General features: G+C 54.1%; 1 protein-coding gene and 1 pseudogene across 1 annotated transcript; one reads left to right on the top strand and one right to left on the bottom strand.

Moving 5' to 3' along the window:
• The first annotated feature begins 784 nt into the window (after nucleotides 1-784).
• Nucleotides 785-1,698, top strand: LOC135326215 (olfactory receptor 14A16-like; annotated as a pseudogene).
• A 5,578-nt stretch (nucleotides 1,699-7,276) lies between these two features.
• Nucleotides 7,277-8,212, bottom strand: LOC135326214 (olfactory receptor 14A16-like). The gene has a single exon (XM_064504064.1). It carries the CDS (start codon nucleotides 8,210-8,212, stop codon nucleotides 7,277-7,279), a length of 936 nt encoding a protein of 311 aa, XP_064360134.1.
• Nucleotides 8,213-16,508: the final 8,296 nt, after the last annotated feature.

Below are 16,508 nucleotides of genomic sequence, written 5' to 3'. Positions count from 1 at the left end.
TATATGGGCATCTGAAAAGAGCCCTGTGTGGGCTTGGCTAGAAGGGGAGTGTGGAGACCTCCCTCTGGTGCCTGGAGAAAGGGAGGAAGGCTGAAGATCTGCACTTTGAAACTGGACTTCTGTTCTCAGCAGTGGCTGGTTTTCTTTTAGGGCAACATATGAGTGTGATCATCCACCAGCTCAACGAGGTGGGAGCACAGGACAGCTGGGAACAAGCCTAATAGCAAACTAGCTCTCCTCACTCTGCAACAAGGGACAGTGAATCCATTTTTCTCAGGACTCACAGTAGACATGCCAAGCATTTCTACCTTTGAGGAACACTGCCCAGGGGTGACAAGGACATCTAAACTAAAATACAAAATCCCAGAAATTCTGTTCCTCAAACCTCATTCTTTAGAATGGGGAGTGAAGATGGTTAAAATCCCTTCTACACAATGAGTGTATTTCACCTGACAGAAATGGTGAATGTCAGAGCTAGTTACCCCCATTTCCCAATTCCCACTGCTGCACAGCAGGACTGACTCCTCTGGAGCCCACAGGCAGAGGTCCCTGCTCCTCACAGCAGCACACTCAGCCAGTGCAAAGCGCAGCTCAAGCAAGGGAGCTGCACAAAGATGCTCTCAGTACAGAGAGAGGCAGTGTGTGGGGTTGTATAAGAACTGCAACAACTGGGTATTTTTTTTTTTTTTTTTTGCTTGAAGAGTCTCTCCTAACTTCTCAATGTGTTTTCTCCTTTGGACAGTCCCCCATGCCGGGAGAGAGCAAAATGTCCAACAGCAGCTCCCTCAATGAGTTCATCCTCCTGCCATTTGCGGACACACGGGACCTGCAGCTCTTGCACTTCTCGCTCTTCCTGGGCATCTACCTGGCTGCCCTCCTGGGCAACGGCCTCATCATCACAGCCGTAACCTGCGACCACCACCTCCACATCCCCATGTACTTCTTCCTCCTCAGCCTCTCCCTCCTCGACCTTGGCTCCATCTCTGTCACTGTTCCCAAATCCATGGCGAATTCCCTGTGGAACACGACGGCCATTTCCTACTCAGGATGTGTTACCCAGGTCTTTCTGCTTCTCTTCTTGTTCGTAGCAGAGTATTCTCTCCTCACAGTCATGGCCTATGACCGCTTCATTGCCATCTGCAGACCCCTGCACTATGGGACCATCATGGGCAGCAGAGCTTGTGTCAGAATGGCAGCAGCTGCCTGGGCCAGTGGTTTTCTCAATGCTCTCCTGCACACTGCTAACACATTTTCAATACCACTCTGCCAAGGCAACACCATGGACCAGTTCTTCTGTGAAGTTCCCCAGATCCTCAAGCTCTCCTGCTCAGACTCCTACCTCAGGAACTGGGGCTTCTTGTGGTTAGTGCCTGTTTAGGGTTTGGGTGTTTCATTTTCATTGTGCTGTCCTACGTGCAGATCTTCACAGTTGTGCTGAGGATCCCCTCTGAGCAGGGCCAGCACAAAGCCTTTTCCATGTGCCTCCCGCACCTGGCCGTGGTCTCCCTGTTTGTCAGCACTGGCACATTTGCCTACCTGAAGCCCCCCTCCCTCTCCTCCCCAGCTCTGGATCTGGTGGTGGCTGTTCTGTACTCGGTGGTGCCTCCAGCAGTGAATCCCCTCATCTACAGCATGAGGAACAAGGAGCTCAAGGACGCAGTGAAGAAACTTATTGAGGTGGTACTAGTTCAGCAGTAATGACCTGCCCATCTCTCCTCACAAGCAATTCCCCATTAATCTCAGACAGCTCTTGTGCTTTGGGAGTTCTGTCTGTGATAGCCATGTTGGTGCACAAATGTTTGAATTCATCCTGCTTCTGCAGAGGTGTAAACCCCATCTATCTGACCCAGAGGCCTTCTGTGAATCTGGCTATGACTGTGTCAGAGCTGGCCTCCCAAGTATCATCTCTGTAATAAAAGAAGATCTTCTTAGTATTGTGCCTGAAGTTTGGGCTCTTCTTCCCAAGCGGGAGCCAAGAATGAGCTCAGGGAATTGCACCCCAAAAGGCCCTGTTGCTGTGCCTGTGATTTCCATAGGCTAAGGGGGATGAGCTTTTTTGGGTGATATGTGCGGGAATGAGGGCTGGATTCAGCTGTCACTTGTGGGTGCCCAGTGCCCCTGGGGAGGGTGAGTGGTCAAGACATATCTGCTGGGGACTGTCCCACATACCAGAGGGCTGCTGACAGATGCCCATCCTTCTGGAAGGGAATATGGAGCCACTGGAGAGCACAGGGGATCTCCAGGGCATCATGTGCCTGGGATGGGCAGTGAGTGGAGACTCCCCAAACCAAGTGGAGTCACACAAAGTAAAGGGCCAAACCAGGGAATGCACCACATCAGGGCTCTGCAGTCTCAGGACAGGGAGTAGGCTGGGTCTAATGACACCCCTGAACATCTCCTGAGCAATGTGAAATGGCCTGTGATTGCTCCATCCATCCTCCGCAGCCACAGACCCTGGGGAGGGGCTTGTCGTGTGCATTGATGCTGGTCCAGCTGGCTCTGCCCTCACCAGCATGGCCAGTCACCCTGCAAACCAGCACCGCCAGCCCGGGACCCTGCGGGCAGTACAGGACAGGGGTGCAGGAATGGCCAGGACAGCACGGACACACTCAGCTGGGGAAAGGCTCTCTGGGCAGCAGGGACATCTCCAGAGAAGAGCAAAGGAGCAATTGTGTGCTTGTGAGGAGGAATAAACGAAAACCTGTTTCTGTGTGTGTCAGCTCCGGGCAGGCTGCCCTGTCACTGGAGCTGCCTGAGGAGCCCCAGGGCCAGGACTCTTGTGCTGCCTTGGGGAGAGGGGCTGCCCAGAGGGGCTGCAGGCAGCCAGGGTGAAGGATCTCTGGGCATGAGAGCAGTGGAGACCTGAAGTGCCTGGCCTCCATTTCCTTGTGCCATTGCTGGTCCCCAGGTGTGGGGCTGATGGGGAGGCTGACACCCCTCTCTGCCCCCCAGGAGCTGCTGTGCCCTGCAGAGGGGCTGGGGCTGTGGGGTGAGTGCCCAGAGCTCTGCAGCCCCCTGCCACAGGCACTGCTGTGGGGCCACCCCAGCCTGGGCTGCTGTGCTGGGTGGGCTGGGGAGAGGGCAGGGGAGGTGGGGAGAGCTGGGGAGGGTCTGGGCTGGTCTGGAAAGGGTCCAGGAGAGGACAAATGCCAGCAGGCAGCTCCTGCGTGTGAAGGGCAGTGTGGGAGCACACAGCCATGTGCTTGCAGGCAAATGCAGGTCTGCTGGGAAAGGCAGCAGGACATGGCGGGTGCAGGAGAGAAGAGCCCAGGTTGTTCCCTGTGTTGCATGCTGTCATGGCAAGGCGGGAAAGGGAGGGTCAGATACTGCATAGAGGGACACTCAAGGTTCATGGGAGGTTAATCAGGACAGATTTAACAGAAGACTTACATTCCAAACCCGGGAACTGCCCCGAGGGCTCGCTGTTGGACTTCTTTGTATCTTAGAGGGCCCCTTAAATCTGCTAGAACTGTTTCCTTATCTCAGCTATGCTAAGCTTGAGCAGATACTGGCTGTGAGGCAGCTAGATGTTGTTGACAAAATGGGACATGCATGTCTGACCTTTGACGGGAATTCAGTCAGTGTACAGAGAGCACATGCTGGGGCTGCGAGCATGTACTCTACCAGTCCCCTGACTCCTCGCCAGATCTCCCGCAGGTATTCTCACCACACATGTACACGCTGGGGAAGCTGCCCCGTGGTCATCGTCCCATACCAGCCCTTCCAGCACTGGCTGCGCACCCCAGCTGTGGGGTGGTCCATGGCCAGCTCCGTCCTTCTGCATGTCTCCATATCCCAACGGAGAGGAAAAGGCCAGCCTTGCATGGCCTCTCTTCTGCACCGGACCATGGCAGATCCCAGAGCATGGCTGTCTGCTGACCCCTGAGTGGGGCACAGCCCGGGATGGGCAGGGGCCGGGTGCTCAGATCCCCCAGACTCTGGGGGATCATTTAATAGTCATTTAATAATAACCCAGCCCTTTTGATGTCAGAGGTCTCTGGTGCCAGCCCCACCTCAGCCTGCTCCTGAAAGGCTTCAGCACAGCCCTGGAGGGAGCTGGAGCTGCCTCAGGCCTCAGGGCAGTCTGGCAGCAGGAGGGTTTGACATGGGCACAGCAGCAGTGGTTCCGGGAGCAGGGAAATTGGGGTGAAGACCCCTGCCCTCGGCTGCACAGCCAAGGCACTGGATGGGTGATGCTTTTGTGGCCGGCCAGGCTCCAGGTGCAGGGTAGATGTCAGCTCAAGGGTAGGAGTGCCGCGATGGACTTCAGTGCAGCCGTGACTGTGGTGAAGGCAAGTGGGCAGACCCAGACATGTGCAACTGCAAAGGCTGCATGTAGAAAAGGCACTGTGGGGTTGGTGAAGGCCCTCCCTCTCCTCCCTATGGGGAAGAGTATCCCCAGGCGATGCTGGACTCTGGCTGACAGGAGGGGAGCACAGGGCAGGGCAAGAGAGGCAGATGGAGGCTTCTGGGATGCATGAGGGAGTTTTCCAAAGCCCAGGGCTGAGCCAGGCACCTTTGGATCTTTCCCCTGCTGCTCTCCCATCTGTGCTTGTTCTGCCCTGCTCTAGGAGCTCTCACCCCCTGCCAGCCATGCCAGAGCAGAGGTTGAGCAAGAATTCATGGAGTCACAGAGTTTTGGTGGGAAGGGACCTCTGGAGGTCTCCAGTCCAACCTCCCATGCAAAGCAGGGCTGGTTGGAGCCCTTCAGTCTTGTCTGGCCGTTGCTGGACTGTGCCTGACCCCAGTTACCATCCCCAAACCTGCTCTGCTCCTCTTGTCCAAGCACTATGGGACAGCACCTCTTGTCAGCGGGACCCTGCCCTGCCTGCCTTGCCAGCACCCTTGGCTCCCGGCTCTGCTTCCCACATGGAGCAGCCCCACTCTTGGTGCTCCTGACAACATCCTCTTTGCAGCAGGAGCCCTGTCACAAATGGTGCATAAAAACTCGAGCTCTGACACAGAAAAGCCTGCTCTCCTAACCATGCATCATAAAATCAGACCCAAATGCTTGTGCTTGCTTTTTCACCCAGCTCAGACTTTCTGTGCAGTGTTACCTGGGTAGGGGGTCCAAATCCAAAGCACTCCTTGCAACTTCGAATTGGCTGTCAGGCAAGGGTTGCTGCTGTGGGCATATACGGTCACCTTCTGTACCTACAACCTTCTCTGGGATCTGCACAGTCCCAGCTTCCCTTGCCAAGGCTTTCTTGACTGTAGTACAGACACAGGTCTGAGGTAAAGATGAGGAGTCAGGTCAGCAGGACAGTGACAGGGTAAGGTCAGGATCTGAGAGGTTTGGGCCAGGCACAGCCATGTCCACAGTGTAACTCAGGCAAGGCCCAAGGACAAGGGCAGCAGCTCCCCGGCAAGGGGGATGAGGCCCTGCAATGAGGCCAGTCACTCTCTGTCTCCCCTGCTCTTGTGCCCAGCAGATCCCCCTCCCTGTCTGCCTGCAGCCCCTCCATGCCCACCCCACTGCCCAGCACAGCGAGAGCCCTGGCCCTGCAGCCCCTCCAGCAGCTCCTGCTGCCCCAGGGACAGAGCAGCCTGCCCCGAACTGGTGCACAGAGAAACCTGTTTCTCCTTCTTGTTTTCTCTCTCTGAATGCTGCCCTGCTTTTCTCCTGGGACATCCCTGCTCCCCAGAGAGTCTTTCCCCAGGTCAGTGTGTCCATGCTGGCCTGGCTCTTCCTGCACCTCTGCCCTGTGCTCCCCACAGGGCCCCTGGCTGGTGGTGCTGCTCTGCAGGGTGAGTGGGCTGTGAGGCTACGGGGTTATTCCACACTGGCTGTGCTGTTTGGGGCAGGAAGCAGACCCAGCTGGACAGGGATCACCGCCACTGATACTGCTGGCACAGCTCTGTGCTCATGGATGGTGCTCAGAGTGACCCCAGGTGTTTGCAATGGCAGGAGATGTGTTTGGGTGGGCACTAGCTCCAGCCTGTGGTGTTTCACTGAGGGTGCAGGAATCACTCTCCAGGGCCCCTTCCCTGGGACTCCTGGGTCCCCACTGCCTCTCCAGGGATTGCAGAGCCCTTGTTTTCCCATGCATACCTGGATTTAGTGCTCTACCTTCTGGTTACTCCACCATGGACCATCCCTCACTTTGTGAGGCTCCACTCACCGCCCATCCCCAGGCACACACTGTCCCTGCAGATCCCCTGAGCTCTCCTGGGGTTCTCCTGGACATTCCCTTCCAGAAGGTTGTGCATCTGTCATCAGCACTGTCACCTGTGGGACAGCCAAGGGCAGGTGATTCAGAGATCATTCCCCATCTCCACTGGTCACTGACCGATCAGCCTGGAATCGAGCCGTCAGTCCCTAACAGATCACCCAGGGACTGCACCTCATCCCCTGGAGCCTGTCGAGTTCAGAAGCAGAAGAACAGGTCCTTTCATGGTGTAATCCCTTGGGCATATTTTTGACTCCATCTTCTGAAGAAAAGCCAGACTTCAGTGACGTTGCTCTCCTTTTATTATGGAAGTGTTATTCCGGTATAAGGGTGCCCATTGCTTGGTCCTGCCCGAGGTCACAGAAATGCACAAGGATTCACCACATTACAAGAGCGCTTAGGCTGTATACACACACAAGAGCACAGCAGGACAGGGTGGAAGTGAGGAGAGCAGCCCTGAAAAGAGAAAGTCCTGCTGCTGTTGGTGGACGAGTCTCCAGCAAAGCTGCAACCCCTATGCAAAGGCTGCAGCGAGGACATGCCTGCTGTGATGGTGAGGGGACGGTGCTGAGGAGCAGAGGGTCTGTCCCCACAAGCTGCATCCAGGCTCTCCTCCCCTCCACTCCCACTCCTCAGTGTTCGTTGGAGTGCAGGAGAGGGAGGGGACCAGCCCACGGTGACACTTGGCTGCCACCCTTGCAGGAGAGGGGTGTGAGATCACACCCTGACTGCGGCCAGGGGAGCTGAGCTCTCCTAAAGGACATGCGACCCATGGTCTCATCCCATGTGTACTCATCTGAGCCTGACTCTGTCCTGCTGACCTCCCTTGGTATAGCACCGAAAGAGACACTGCAAAGGGAAACTCTCCCCATTGCAGAGGGGGCATTTGAGGGAGCTCAGACTAGCAGGCTCTGAGGTTCCCCCATCTCTGCTGATGAAGGGGGAAGCCTGGCTTCCTGCTTCAACACAGTCTCTGGGTCAGGTTCAAATGAGAAATGCCTGAGGATAAGTGGCATGAATGAGAAAAGTAAGAAAGAAATGAATGAACAGCATGTATCCTTGATGCCAGATACCCTGGGAATGACGAGTGAATGCACATGGGATGGTTATTGGTGCTGACATTGTACCAGCTGAATCATCTTCCCCAGGGCATCCTTGAGCTCCTTGTTCCTCATGCTGTAGATGAGGGGGTTCAATGCTGGAGGCATCACTGCATACAGAACAGCCACCACCAGATTGAGAGCTGGGGAGGAGATGGAGGGGGGCTTCAGGTAGGCAATCATTGCAGTGCTGACAAACACGGAGACCACGGCCAGTTGAGGGAGGCACATGGAAAAGGCTTTGTGCCGGCCCTGCTCAGAGGGGATCCTCAGCACAGCAGTGAAGATCTGCACATAAGATACCACAATGAAAACAAAACACCCAAAGATTAAACAGCCGCTAATCATAAGAACCCCAAGTTCCCTGAGGTAGGCATCTGAGCAGGAGAGCTTGAGAAGCTGAGGAATTTCACAGAAGAATTGCTCTACTGCATTGCCTTGGCAGAGTGGTATCGAAAATGTGTTAGCAGTGTGCAGGACAGCATACAGAAAACCAGTGCCCCAGGCAGCTGCTGCCATTTTGACACAGGTTCTGCTGTCCACGAGGGTCCCATAGTGCAGAGGTCTGCAGATGGCAACATAGCGGTCATAGACCATGACTGTGAGGAGACAATATTCTGCTATGAACAAGAAGAGAATCAGAAAGACCTGGGCAGCACATCCTGAGTAGGAAATGGCCCTGGTGTTCCACAGGGAATTGGCCATGGATTTGGGGACAGTGACAGAGATGGAGCCAAGGTCGAGGATGGAGAGGTTGAGGAGGAAGAAGTACATGGGGGTGTGGAGGCGGTGATTGCAGGCTACAGCTGTGATGATGAAGCTGTTGCCAAGCAGGGCAGCCAGGTAGATGCCCAGGAAGAGCAAGAAGTGCAAGAGCTGCAGCTCCCTATTGTCCGCTAATGCCAGGAGGATGAAATCACTCAGTGAGCTGCAGTTGAGCATTCTTCCCCCTGCAGGCATGGGGGACTGTCCAAAGAGGAAAAGACATTGACAAGTTAGGACAGACATCTCTGAGCAAAATCTTCTGTTTCTTATAACCCCTCTGCCCAAACACACTCTCATTACCTCTCCCCATCTCAGCAGCACTGTCATTGAGCTCCATCGCTTGGGCGCTGGTTTGTGCTGGCCGAGTTTGCCATGATGAGCAGCAGCCTCTGCCCTTGGGCTCCAGAGGAGTCAGACCTGCTACAGCACTGCCTACATGGGAAGAGGGGGACTAAAATTTATATTCCCAATTCCAGTCAGATCTAATCCACTCATAATGTTGAATGGATTTTCAGCATCTTCACTCCCAGTTCCAAAAAAGGTCAGTTCAGGAATAGTTTTAAGGGTTTTTTTGGTTTTCCTTCAGCTGACCCTGTCACACCAGAGGAGGATTTCTGGGGGTAGAAATCCTCAGCATTGCTGCTGCTCTCAGAGGGACCAGCTGTGATTTCAGAGAGCCAAAAGGATTCACTCTGGCTTTAGTGCAGAGGCAGGAGAGCTGGCCTGTCCATCTGCCTTGCTCCCAGCTGCCCTGTGCTCCCACCTCGGAGGTGGAGGACAGTTGCACCCGTATTACACAAAAAAGAAATGACACCATGGAGAGCAGAGGAATCCACTTCCAAAGTGCCCATCAGCACTCTTTCTGAGAGTGTGTGAGGCAGGTCTCAGCCCTCCCCTTATAGCCAGCAACACATCAGGCTCCTTCCAGCTGCCCCCATCCAGCCATCCAGCAGCATGTCTGTCACCTCAATATCAAGGTGGCTTCTCCCTGGGACACCTAGGTAACTCGCAGCTGCAATGGGAGAGCTGGGCCCTTCTGGAGGGTAACTGCAGCCCAGCCAGACACCCCAGGGAAAAGGCAGAATGTCCTAAGGATGGGGTGTCCTGACGAGAGAGAGTGCACACATTCCCAGCCCCCCACACTGCATTGCCCAGAGCCCCACAGGCTATAGGGGCACTTGGGCACCTCACTGTCAAGGACACGTCTGCATGGCAGGACCTGCCGGGTCAGTGTTGTCTGAGCTGCATCAGAAACCCCCCTGCCCAGAGAGTCCAAGGGGAAGGACAAGGGCAGCATGGGCAGCTGGGAAACATGGAGCAATACCATGACATTTGTGCCCAGGGAGGCAGGGACAGGCAGGCACAGAGGGGCACTCAGGAGTGTCTCCTCTCCTGCATGTCCAGCTGCCGAGGAAATGACTCCTGCCCTGGACCCCACGGCCTTGAGAGCAGAGGGCTGTGCTGGCTGGCAGAGGAGAGGAGGTGCTGGAGTTGATGGTTTCCTCTCACACTCTGACCATGACTCTGCTGCCTGGAGCCAACCCTGCGGGCAGCTGTTTCTCTGTCCCCACGTCTCCCCTGCCAGTGCTCACAGACCCCATCCCACCCGCTGGGTGCTCAGCTCTGCCCTGCAGAAACCTCCTGGGGGCAGGACACTGCCCAGGGCACCTCCGTGTTTGCAGGTGCTACGGAGCAGGGGAGACAAACCTTGCTGAGGCTGGAAGGGTGCTGCTGGCTCTGTCTGCAGGCTTCAGGGTGGAGGAAGGCATTTGCTGAGTGCCTCCCAGAGCTGCTCCTCTCTCAGTGTCCCTGTTTTGGAGCCTCTGTCCCCTGCCGAAACCTGACAGACGCATTGCTATTTCACCCCACCCAAAGAGAAAAAAACTGAAAACACACTCATGAGAGCTCCTTCCCTTTCGTGGTTCTCCTGCCTTGACCTTCCTTTTGGAAAGTCTCCTCCAGAAATGTCCTGAGAGTGAGCTGGAGCTGAGAGCAGCCCTGACCCACACAGCACCCTCTCAGCAGGAGAATGAACCTGCCCTGCTGGGGCTTTCTCTTCCCACCCACAGCTTCTCCCCACAGCACCCACCTGGCAGGACCTTCCCTGCCAGGGGTCTCTCCTCCCACCCACCGTTTCCCCCCAGTGCCGTGGGGAGCTCCCCAGGCAGGCTGAGTGCTGAACCTGGCAGGCAGCAGTCACTGCTCCAGGCACACAGCACCCTGGGGTGCAGGGACACTGCTCTGAATTACAGCCCTGGGCAGACCTGTGAGCACACCAGGCTTCACACCCCTGCAGCATCCCTGGAGAAGGGAGCAGGATGCCCTGTCCCTGTGACGATGTGGCAAGGAATCCCTGCTCTGAAGCATCTCCCTCTCCTCTGCAAAGGAGAAGCCAGAAGAGCAATCCTTAAAAATCTAATAGTTTGACTGGATGCATTTTAAGACATTTTGAGAAACGTCAGTAACATTGCCCTGCAGACAGAGACTTACCGTGTCAAGGGCTGGGAAGATTCCTCCCACAAGGAGCTCTCCTCTGTCCTCCCACTCCACACTGCCTTCCACTTCTCGCTGCCTTCTCTCATCTCATGTCAGCAGCAGCAGGCAGTGCCCGCAGCCCTGCTGCTCTTGGCAGAGGAGCTGCTCCTGCACACAGCTGTGTCTGGGCAGTGCTGCCAGGTTGCCATGAGCTCCCTCTGTCCCAGGAGCCTGGCCCCACTCAGGAGCAGAGGCCCAGCTGAGGACACAACTTTCTCTGTCCCTTGTGCTCCCTCCTCCTGGGAAATGTTCACTGAAGAATCACTGATGCTCCCTCTCTAAGCACCGAAGGAAGATTGATTCCAGCATTGCAATTTGTCTCATCAGAGGATGGTTATCTATGAAAGGTGGAAGTGTTCCATTCTGGAAGCCCCTATTCCCATCTCGTAACTAGGCAGGACACCTAGATGGGGACAAGAACAGAGTTCATTTTCTCATTGTTCAGGTATTAATTCCGATGAGTCAATTTGGGCTTCTCAGGGTGCTTTAGAAGGCCATGGGCTGGCATAGGATTCAGCAAACTCCCATGACCTCCACAAACACACAGGAGGTGGGATTCCCTTTGTCCAGGCAGAAGTGAGCACAAAATGGATGTCTGCATGCGAGATCTTGGTCTATGCTCCCATTATAATCCCTGGAGATGGAGGGTGGCAGTCAGGTGCTTGCACACAAACACCTGGTGACATGTGAAGAGACAGAGGTGGTCCAAGGCATGTACCAGTGTCTGCTTGCTCTGATGGAGCAAGTGTGAGACCTACATCCTTCCAGAGCATGATTGGGGGCCAAGTGGGGAATTGCCTTGGCCACCTGAAATCATACTGGATGCACACTGCTATCAAGCTCCACTCACTAGGAAGCTGAGACACAGACAGGTCCCAACATTGCAAACACCTGATGTCATCCAGTGCAGGCACTTGATTCAGTGACAGAGAAATAGGCCTGCAGGGCCATGTCGGATGCCTGGGGTGTCCAGCACAACAACAGGTGTCTAGCAGATACAGCATGGGACCTACAGGAAAAGCATGCCCCTTTGGAGTGGTTGCTGGGCAAGTGCCCCAGGGCATCTCAGGTTTCCTATCAGTGCCCAAACACCTGGATCCCACCACTGCCTTTAGGCCAAGTCCATCCCGTCTGCATTCAAGCATGCTTCAAAAATGGGAGAGGCACATCACACCAAGGTCTGTGCTCCAGTCTCTGCCCCTTAAAACCTTCTAGCTTTCCTCTCCTTGAACCTCTTCACACCCCCAGATGACAGGAACCGGGACTGGGCTAATGATGACCTCAGGGTGCCAAATTACAGGCTGCCCAGGCCCAGGGACTTCTTCAGTGGCTCCTTGTCCTTCCTGGAGATCAGTTCACCTCTGTCACAGGCCTCATGGTGCTGTGAATCAGCTGAGGCAGCAAACCCCTCTCCTGCCATTCCTGCATGGCCCAGCTCTGTTTCTCCCTGGCCTTGGGCACTGCAGGGTTTGCTTTCTTAGGGGGAACCTCGTTTCACCACTACATTGCCACCCGCTCTCTATGCCAGCACATCTCTGCTCTGAAGTGGGGACATTGCACACAGAATGTCCTTGGCTCATGGTAACAGGTTTCACCATTACAGATCTGTTCTCTGTGCTACAGCCGAGGCTCTGCAACTCAAATAAACACAAGTGCATGCAGCCAGGAGCACAGAGGAGCAAATGGAGATGCACAAGCTGTCACAGGACTGAAACATGGTTGGAATAACTGAGATGAGGTGGGACCACTCGCATGACTGGAGGGCTGTGATGGCAGGGTACAGGCTCTGCAGGCAAGACAGTTGGGGAAGATGAGCAGGGGGGATGCCCTTTTTGTGAAGGGACAGCTCAGATGTACGGACCTCTTGCATGGGATGGACAACGGTTTGGGTGAGAGCTTGTGCATGAACATCACCGTAAAGGTGATGTTGTGATGGTGAGGTGAGGGTGAGGAGGTGGATGCAGTCTCCCTTAAGCAACCTGAGGAACTCAGTGGGTCACAGGGCCTGGTTCTTACCGGATGGGGGGGTGGGGGGTTGGTTAATCTCCCTGACATTCATTGGAAGGGCAAACAGCAGGGTACAAGCAGTCCAGGAGATTTCTGGAGGGTGTCAGGGACACCTTCTAAGCACAGCTCCCTGACGGGCCAGGAAGGGTGACGCTCGCTCACCTGGATCTGGTACTCACGCACGAGGAAGCACTGGTCAGGGCTGTGATAATCTGTGGAAACCTTGGCTGCAGTGACTATGGAATAGTGGAGTCCCACATCGTGAGGGCAGTGAGGAAGGACAAGAGCAGTGTACAGACTCTGGCCTTCAGAGGAGCAGTCTTGGGCCTCTTCAGGGCACTGGTGGGGGATCCCACTGGAGACAGCTATGAAGGGCTTTGGAGCTCAGGAAAGCCAGCAGGTCTTTAAGGACAGCAGCCACCAAGCACAGGGATGCTCCATACCAATACTCATTAAAATTAGTAGACATCCTGGGAGATCGGCTTGGCTGAACAGGATACTCTTGTCCACCAAAGTAGGGATGGTGTTAGGGGAACCAAAGCTCCCAGATAGACACTTGCAGGGGATGTCAAGGGCATGAAGAAGAGTTGCTACCACTCTGCTAGCAGAGAAAGACTAAGCAAGGAACACCTGGGCTCACTGCTGAATGGGGCAGGGGCTCTAGTAATAGCAGCTGCAGATAGAAAAACAGCCAGCAGTGGAGGAGCATTGAGTGAGGGATTGCTTGCAAGAGCTAAACCCATACAAGTCTTTGGGTTTGGACGGGTTGCATCTGAGGATTTTGAGAGAGCTGGCTGCTGTCTCCAGAAGGCCACTGTTTATCACCTTTGAAAGGCTGTGCATGTTGGGGGAGGTCCCAATGACCAGAGAAAGGAATACACTGTGCCCATCTTCAAAAAAGGCCACAAGGACAACCCAGGGAGCTGCAAGCCCTTCAGCCTCACTTTGCTGAGGAGTGGCATGCAGCGATTCCTCTTGCATCACATTTCTGGGCACATGAAGAATGTGCCTGGGAGCAGTCAGCATGGACTTACTGAAGGTAAATCATTCCTGCGCAGGCTGATTGCCTTCTGTGATCAGAGAGCTGTGATTGTGGAGGAGCAGAAAGTACTGGATGTCATTTACCATGATTTTAGCAAGGTGTTGGACACTGTCTCCACAAATATTCTTGAATACAAGTAAGGCTTTATGACAAGATGGGTAGAGAACCCGGTGAGTAAAAGACTGGTTGTATGATCAAGCTCAGAGAGTTTTCATGAATGGGTCATGCTTGACCAGGATGACAGGTAAAGGTGGAGTATGCAGGGGTCTAGACTGGGACCTGGCCTGTCTGACAGGTTCATCAGTGACCTGGAGGATGCAACTCCCATCACAACTGTAGATGACACCTAATCAGGAGGCAGAGTCATATGTTTGAGGGAGTCTTTGTGGGCAGGGAGCTGGACATGAGCCAGCAGCGTGACCTAGCAGCAGTGGAGGTCACAGCATCTTGGGCTGCATGAACAGGAGCAGAGCCAGGAGATGGAGGGAAGTGATTATCCCCCTCTACTCCACACTCATTAGAGCCCATCTAGCTACTGCATCCAGCTGGGCTACCTGTAGAAGAATGCTGTTGATCCCATGGAGTGAGTCCAGTGGCAGGCCCCCAAGGTGGTTGGGGGCTGGAGCACTTTGCCTGTGAGGAGAAGCTGAGGGAACGGGTTTGTTCAGCACAAAGAATGGAAGATTTCTGGGGGGAATTCATAGCAACTTCCCAACTCAAGGTTGCCACTGATAAACAATGAGGCTTTTACAGCAATTCATGGCAGGAGAATGAGAGGCAATGGTTATAAGCTGACACAAGTGCAGGTAAATTGTATATAAGAGAGAAAAAGCAATGAGGATCCTGAAGCATTTGAAGAAGGGTCCAGAGAGGTTATGGACTCTCTCTTCTTGGAGGCTTTCAGGACACTGCTGGACAAAGCACTGAGGGACTTGGTGTGAATTCAGGGTTGATCCCTATGTGAGCAGGAGGTTGGACCAGAGTCCTCCGAAGGTCCCTTCTGATCTGAATGGTCCTTGATTCTGTCATTTCTGGTAGTAGCTACTGCAGTTCTTGCAGGCAGGAATTCCTTTTCTATATGCGGATTAGCACTTGACATGGCCTGCCCAGAGCCTGATTGCCTTCTATGATTAAATAGGTCTATTGGTGGTTGGAGAGCAGAAAGTGTCTTTCAACTTGATTTTAGCAAACTGTTTGACACTGTCTCCCACCATATTCTTGTGGAATACAATTTAGAACTTTACTGTCTAGATGGGTAGACAACCAGATGGCTAAAGAACTTGGATGGTCAGGCTCCGAGGGCAGTGGTGAGGGCGTAGTACTCTTCCTGGAGGCCAGGGAGAAGTGGAGCACCATGGGGTCTCTCCAGGAACTTGTCCAGTTCAACAGCTTTATTAGTGACGTGCAAGAGGCAATACTCAAGATGCTAGCTGAGGACCCAAAAACTGTGGGGGGTGAGGGAGGAGGGGCAGGTCTTATGCTTGAGGGCTGCCATTCAGAGGCACCTAGACAGGCAGGAGGAATGGGCTGTCAGGAATCTCATGAAATTCAATAAGGACAAATGCAAGGTCTCGCGCCAGGGAGAAACCAACACCCCACAGTGTTACAGGCTGGGGCCTGAGTGCCTGGGGAGCAGCTCTGTGGAAAAGGACCTGAGGGTCCTGGTGGACAGAGGCAAAACAGGAGCCAGCAGTGTTGCCTGGCAGCAAAGAAGGCTGGAAGCATCATGGGCTGTCTGAGCAGGAGCACAGCCAGGAGGTCGAGGGGAATGATGATCACCTTCTAGTCAGTATTCATTAGACCACTTCCAGAACACTGCCTCCAGTGTTGGGTTCCCAGGAAAAGAAAGAGGTTGATAACTGGGAGCGAGTTCAGTCGAGGGCCCGCACAGTAGTTGGGGAGCTGGAGCACTTGCTCTGTGAGGAAATGGGGCTTGTTCAACTTGCAGAGATGGCTTTGCAGGGATCTCACAGCAGCCTTCCACTGGCTACGAGGAGGTCATCCAGAAGATGCAGCCAGGCTCTCCACCAGAGTGCATGGTGGGAGGACAAGAAACAATGGGCATAAGTTGAAAGAAGAGACGTTCATGCAGGACATAAGGAAAAGCTTTTCCACTACAAGGATGGTCACGCATTGGAAGTGGTTGCCCACAGAGGCTGTGCAGTCTCCTGCCTTGGAGGTCTCCAAGACGAGACTGGATGAAGGCCAGAGTCACTTGGTCTGACCCCAGAGCTGACCCTGCTGTGAGCAAGGAGATTGGGCTAGAGGCCTCCTGAGGTCCCTTCCATCCTGAAGGAGTCCATGATTCTTCCCACTCTCGATCGCTTGTTGATGTCAGGGCAAGCATGCAGGTTCCCCGTGACAGTGGAAGTAGGCTAGCTTTCCTGTCCTCCTCCAGGCAGAATTACTCAGATGCAGGGCTTTTTGTCAGGAATTCCCAAGTCTGCCCTGATCAATCCTTTTTTTCACTTTTAATTTCCTTTTTTTTCTATTTTCTCCCCTTCTAAAATTGTATCTTTTACCATTCTGATTGTTCCCATACAGCCCACCCCACCCCTGCTTACCCTGAGCTCATTGGCGCTGTTCTGGTTTATTTGGGGTTTTTTTGCTTTGTTTTTTCATTTTGACACAGATGAACTTTAGTCCAGAAGGCTCCTGAGAAACTCGGATGATTCAGACAACAGATACCTCAAGAAGATTTACAAGAGAAGTGTCAAGTCCTGTGCCTAGGTGGGAATAATCCCATCTGTGAGGAGAGGTTGAGGGACCTGGGCTTCTTTAGCCTGCTGAAGTGCAGGCAAAGGGCAGGAGAGTAGGAGGCTGTAACTGCTTGAAGGGTGGTTTCAGAAATGCTGGAGCTTTCCTTGGTAGTGGGAAACAGCATGAGAA

The sequence above is a fragment of the Dromaius novaehollandiae genome, unplaced genomic scaffold (genome assembly GCF_036370855.1).
Source record: "Dromaius novaehollandiae isolate bDroNov1 unplaced genomic scaffold, bDroNov1.hap1 HAP1_SCAFFOLD_37, whole genome shotgun sequence".
In the NCBI taxonomy this organism is placed as follows: Eukaryota; Metazoa; Chordata; class Aves; order Casuariiformes; family Dromaiidae; genus Dromaius; species Dromaius novaehollandiae.
Note: the sequence above shows the minus strand (reverse complement) of the source record. Positions and strands in the feature narration are given on the sequence as shown.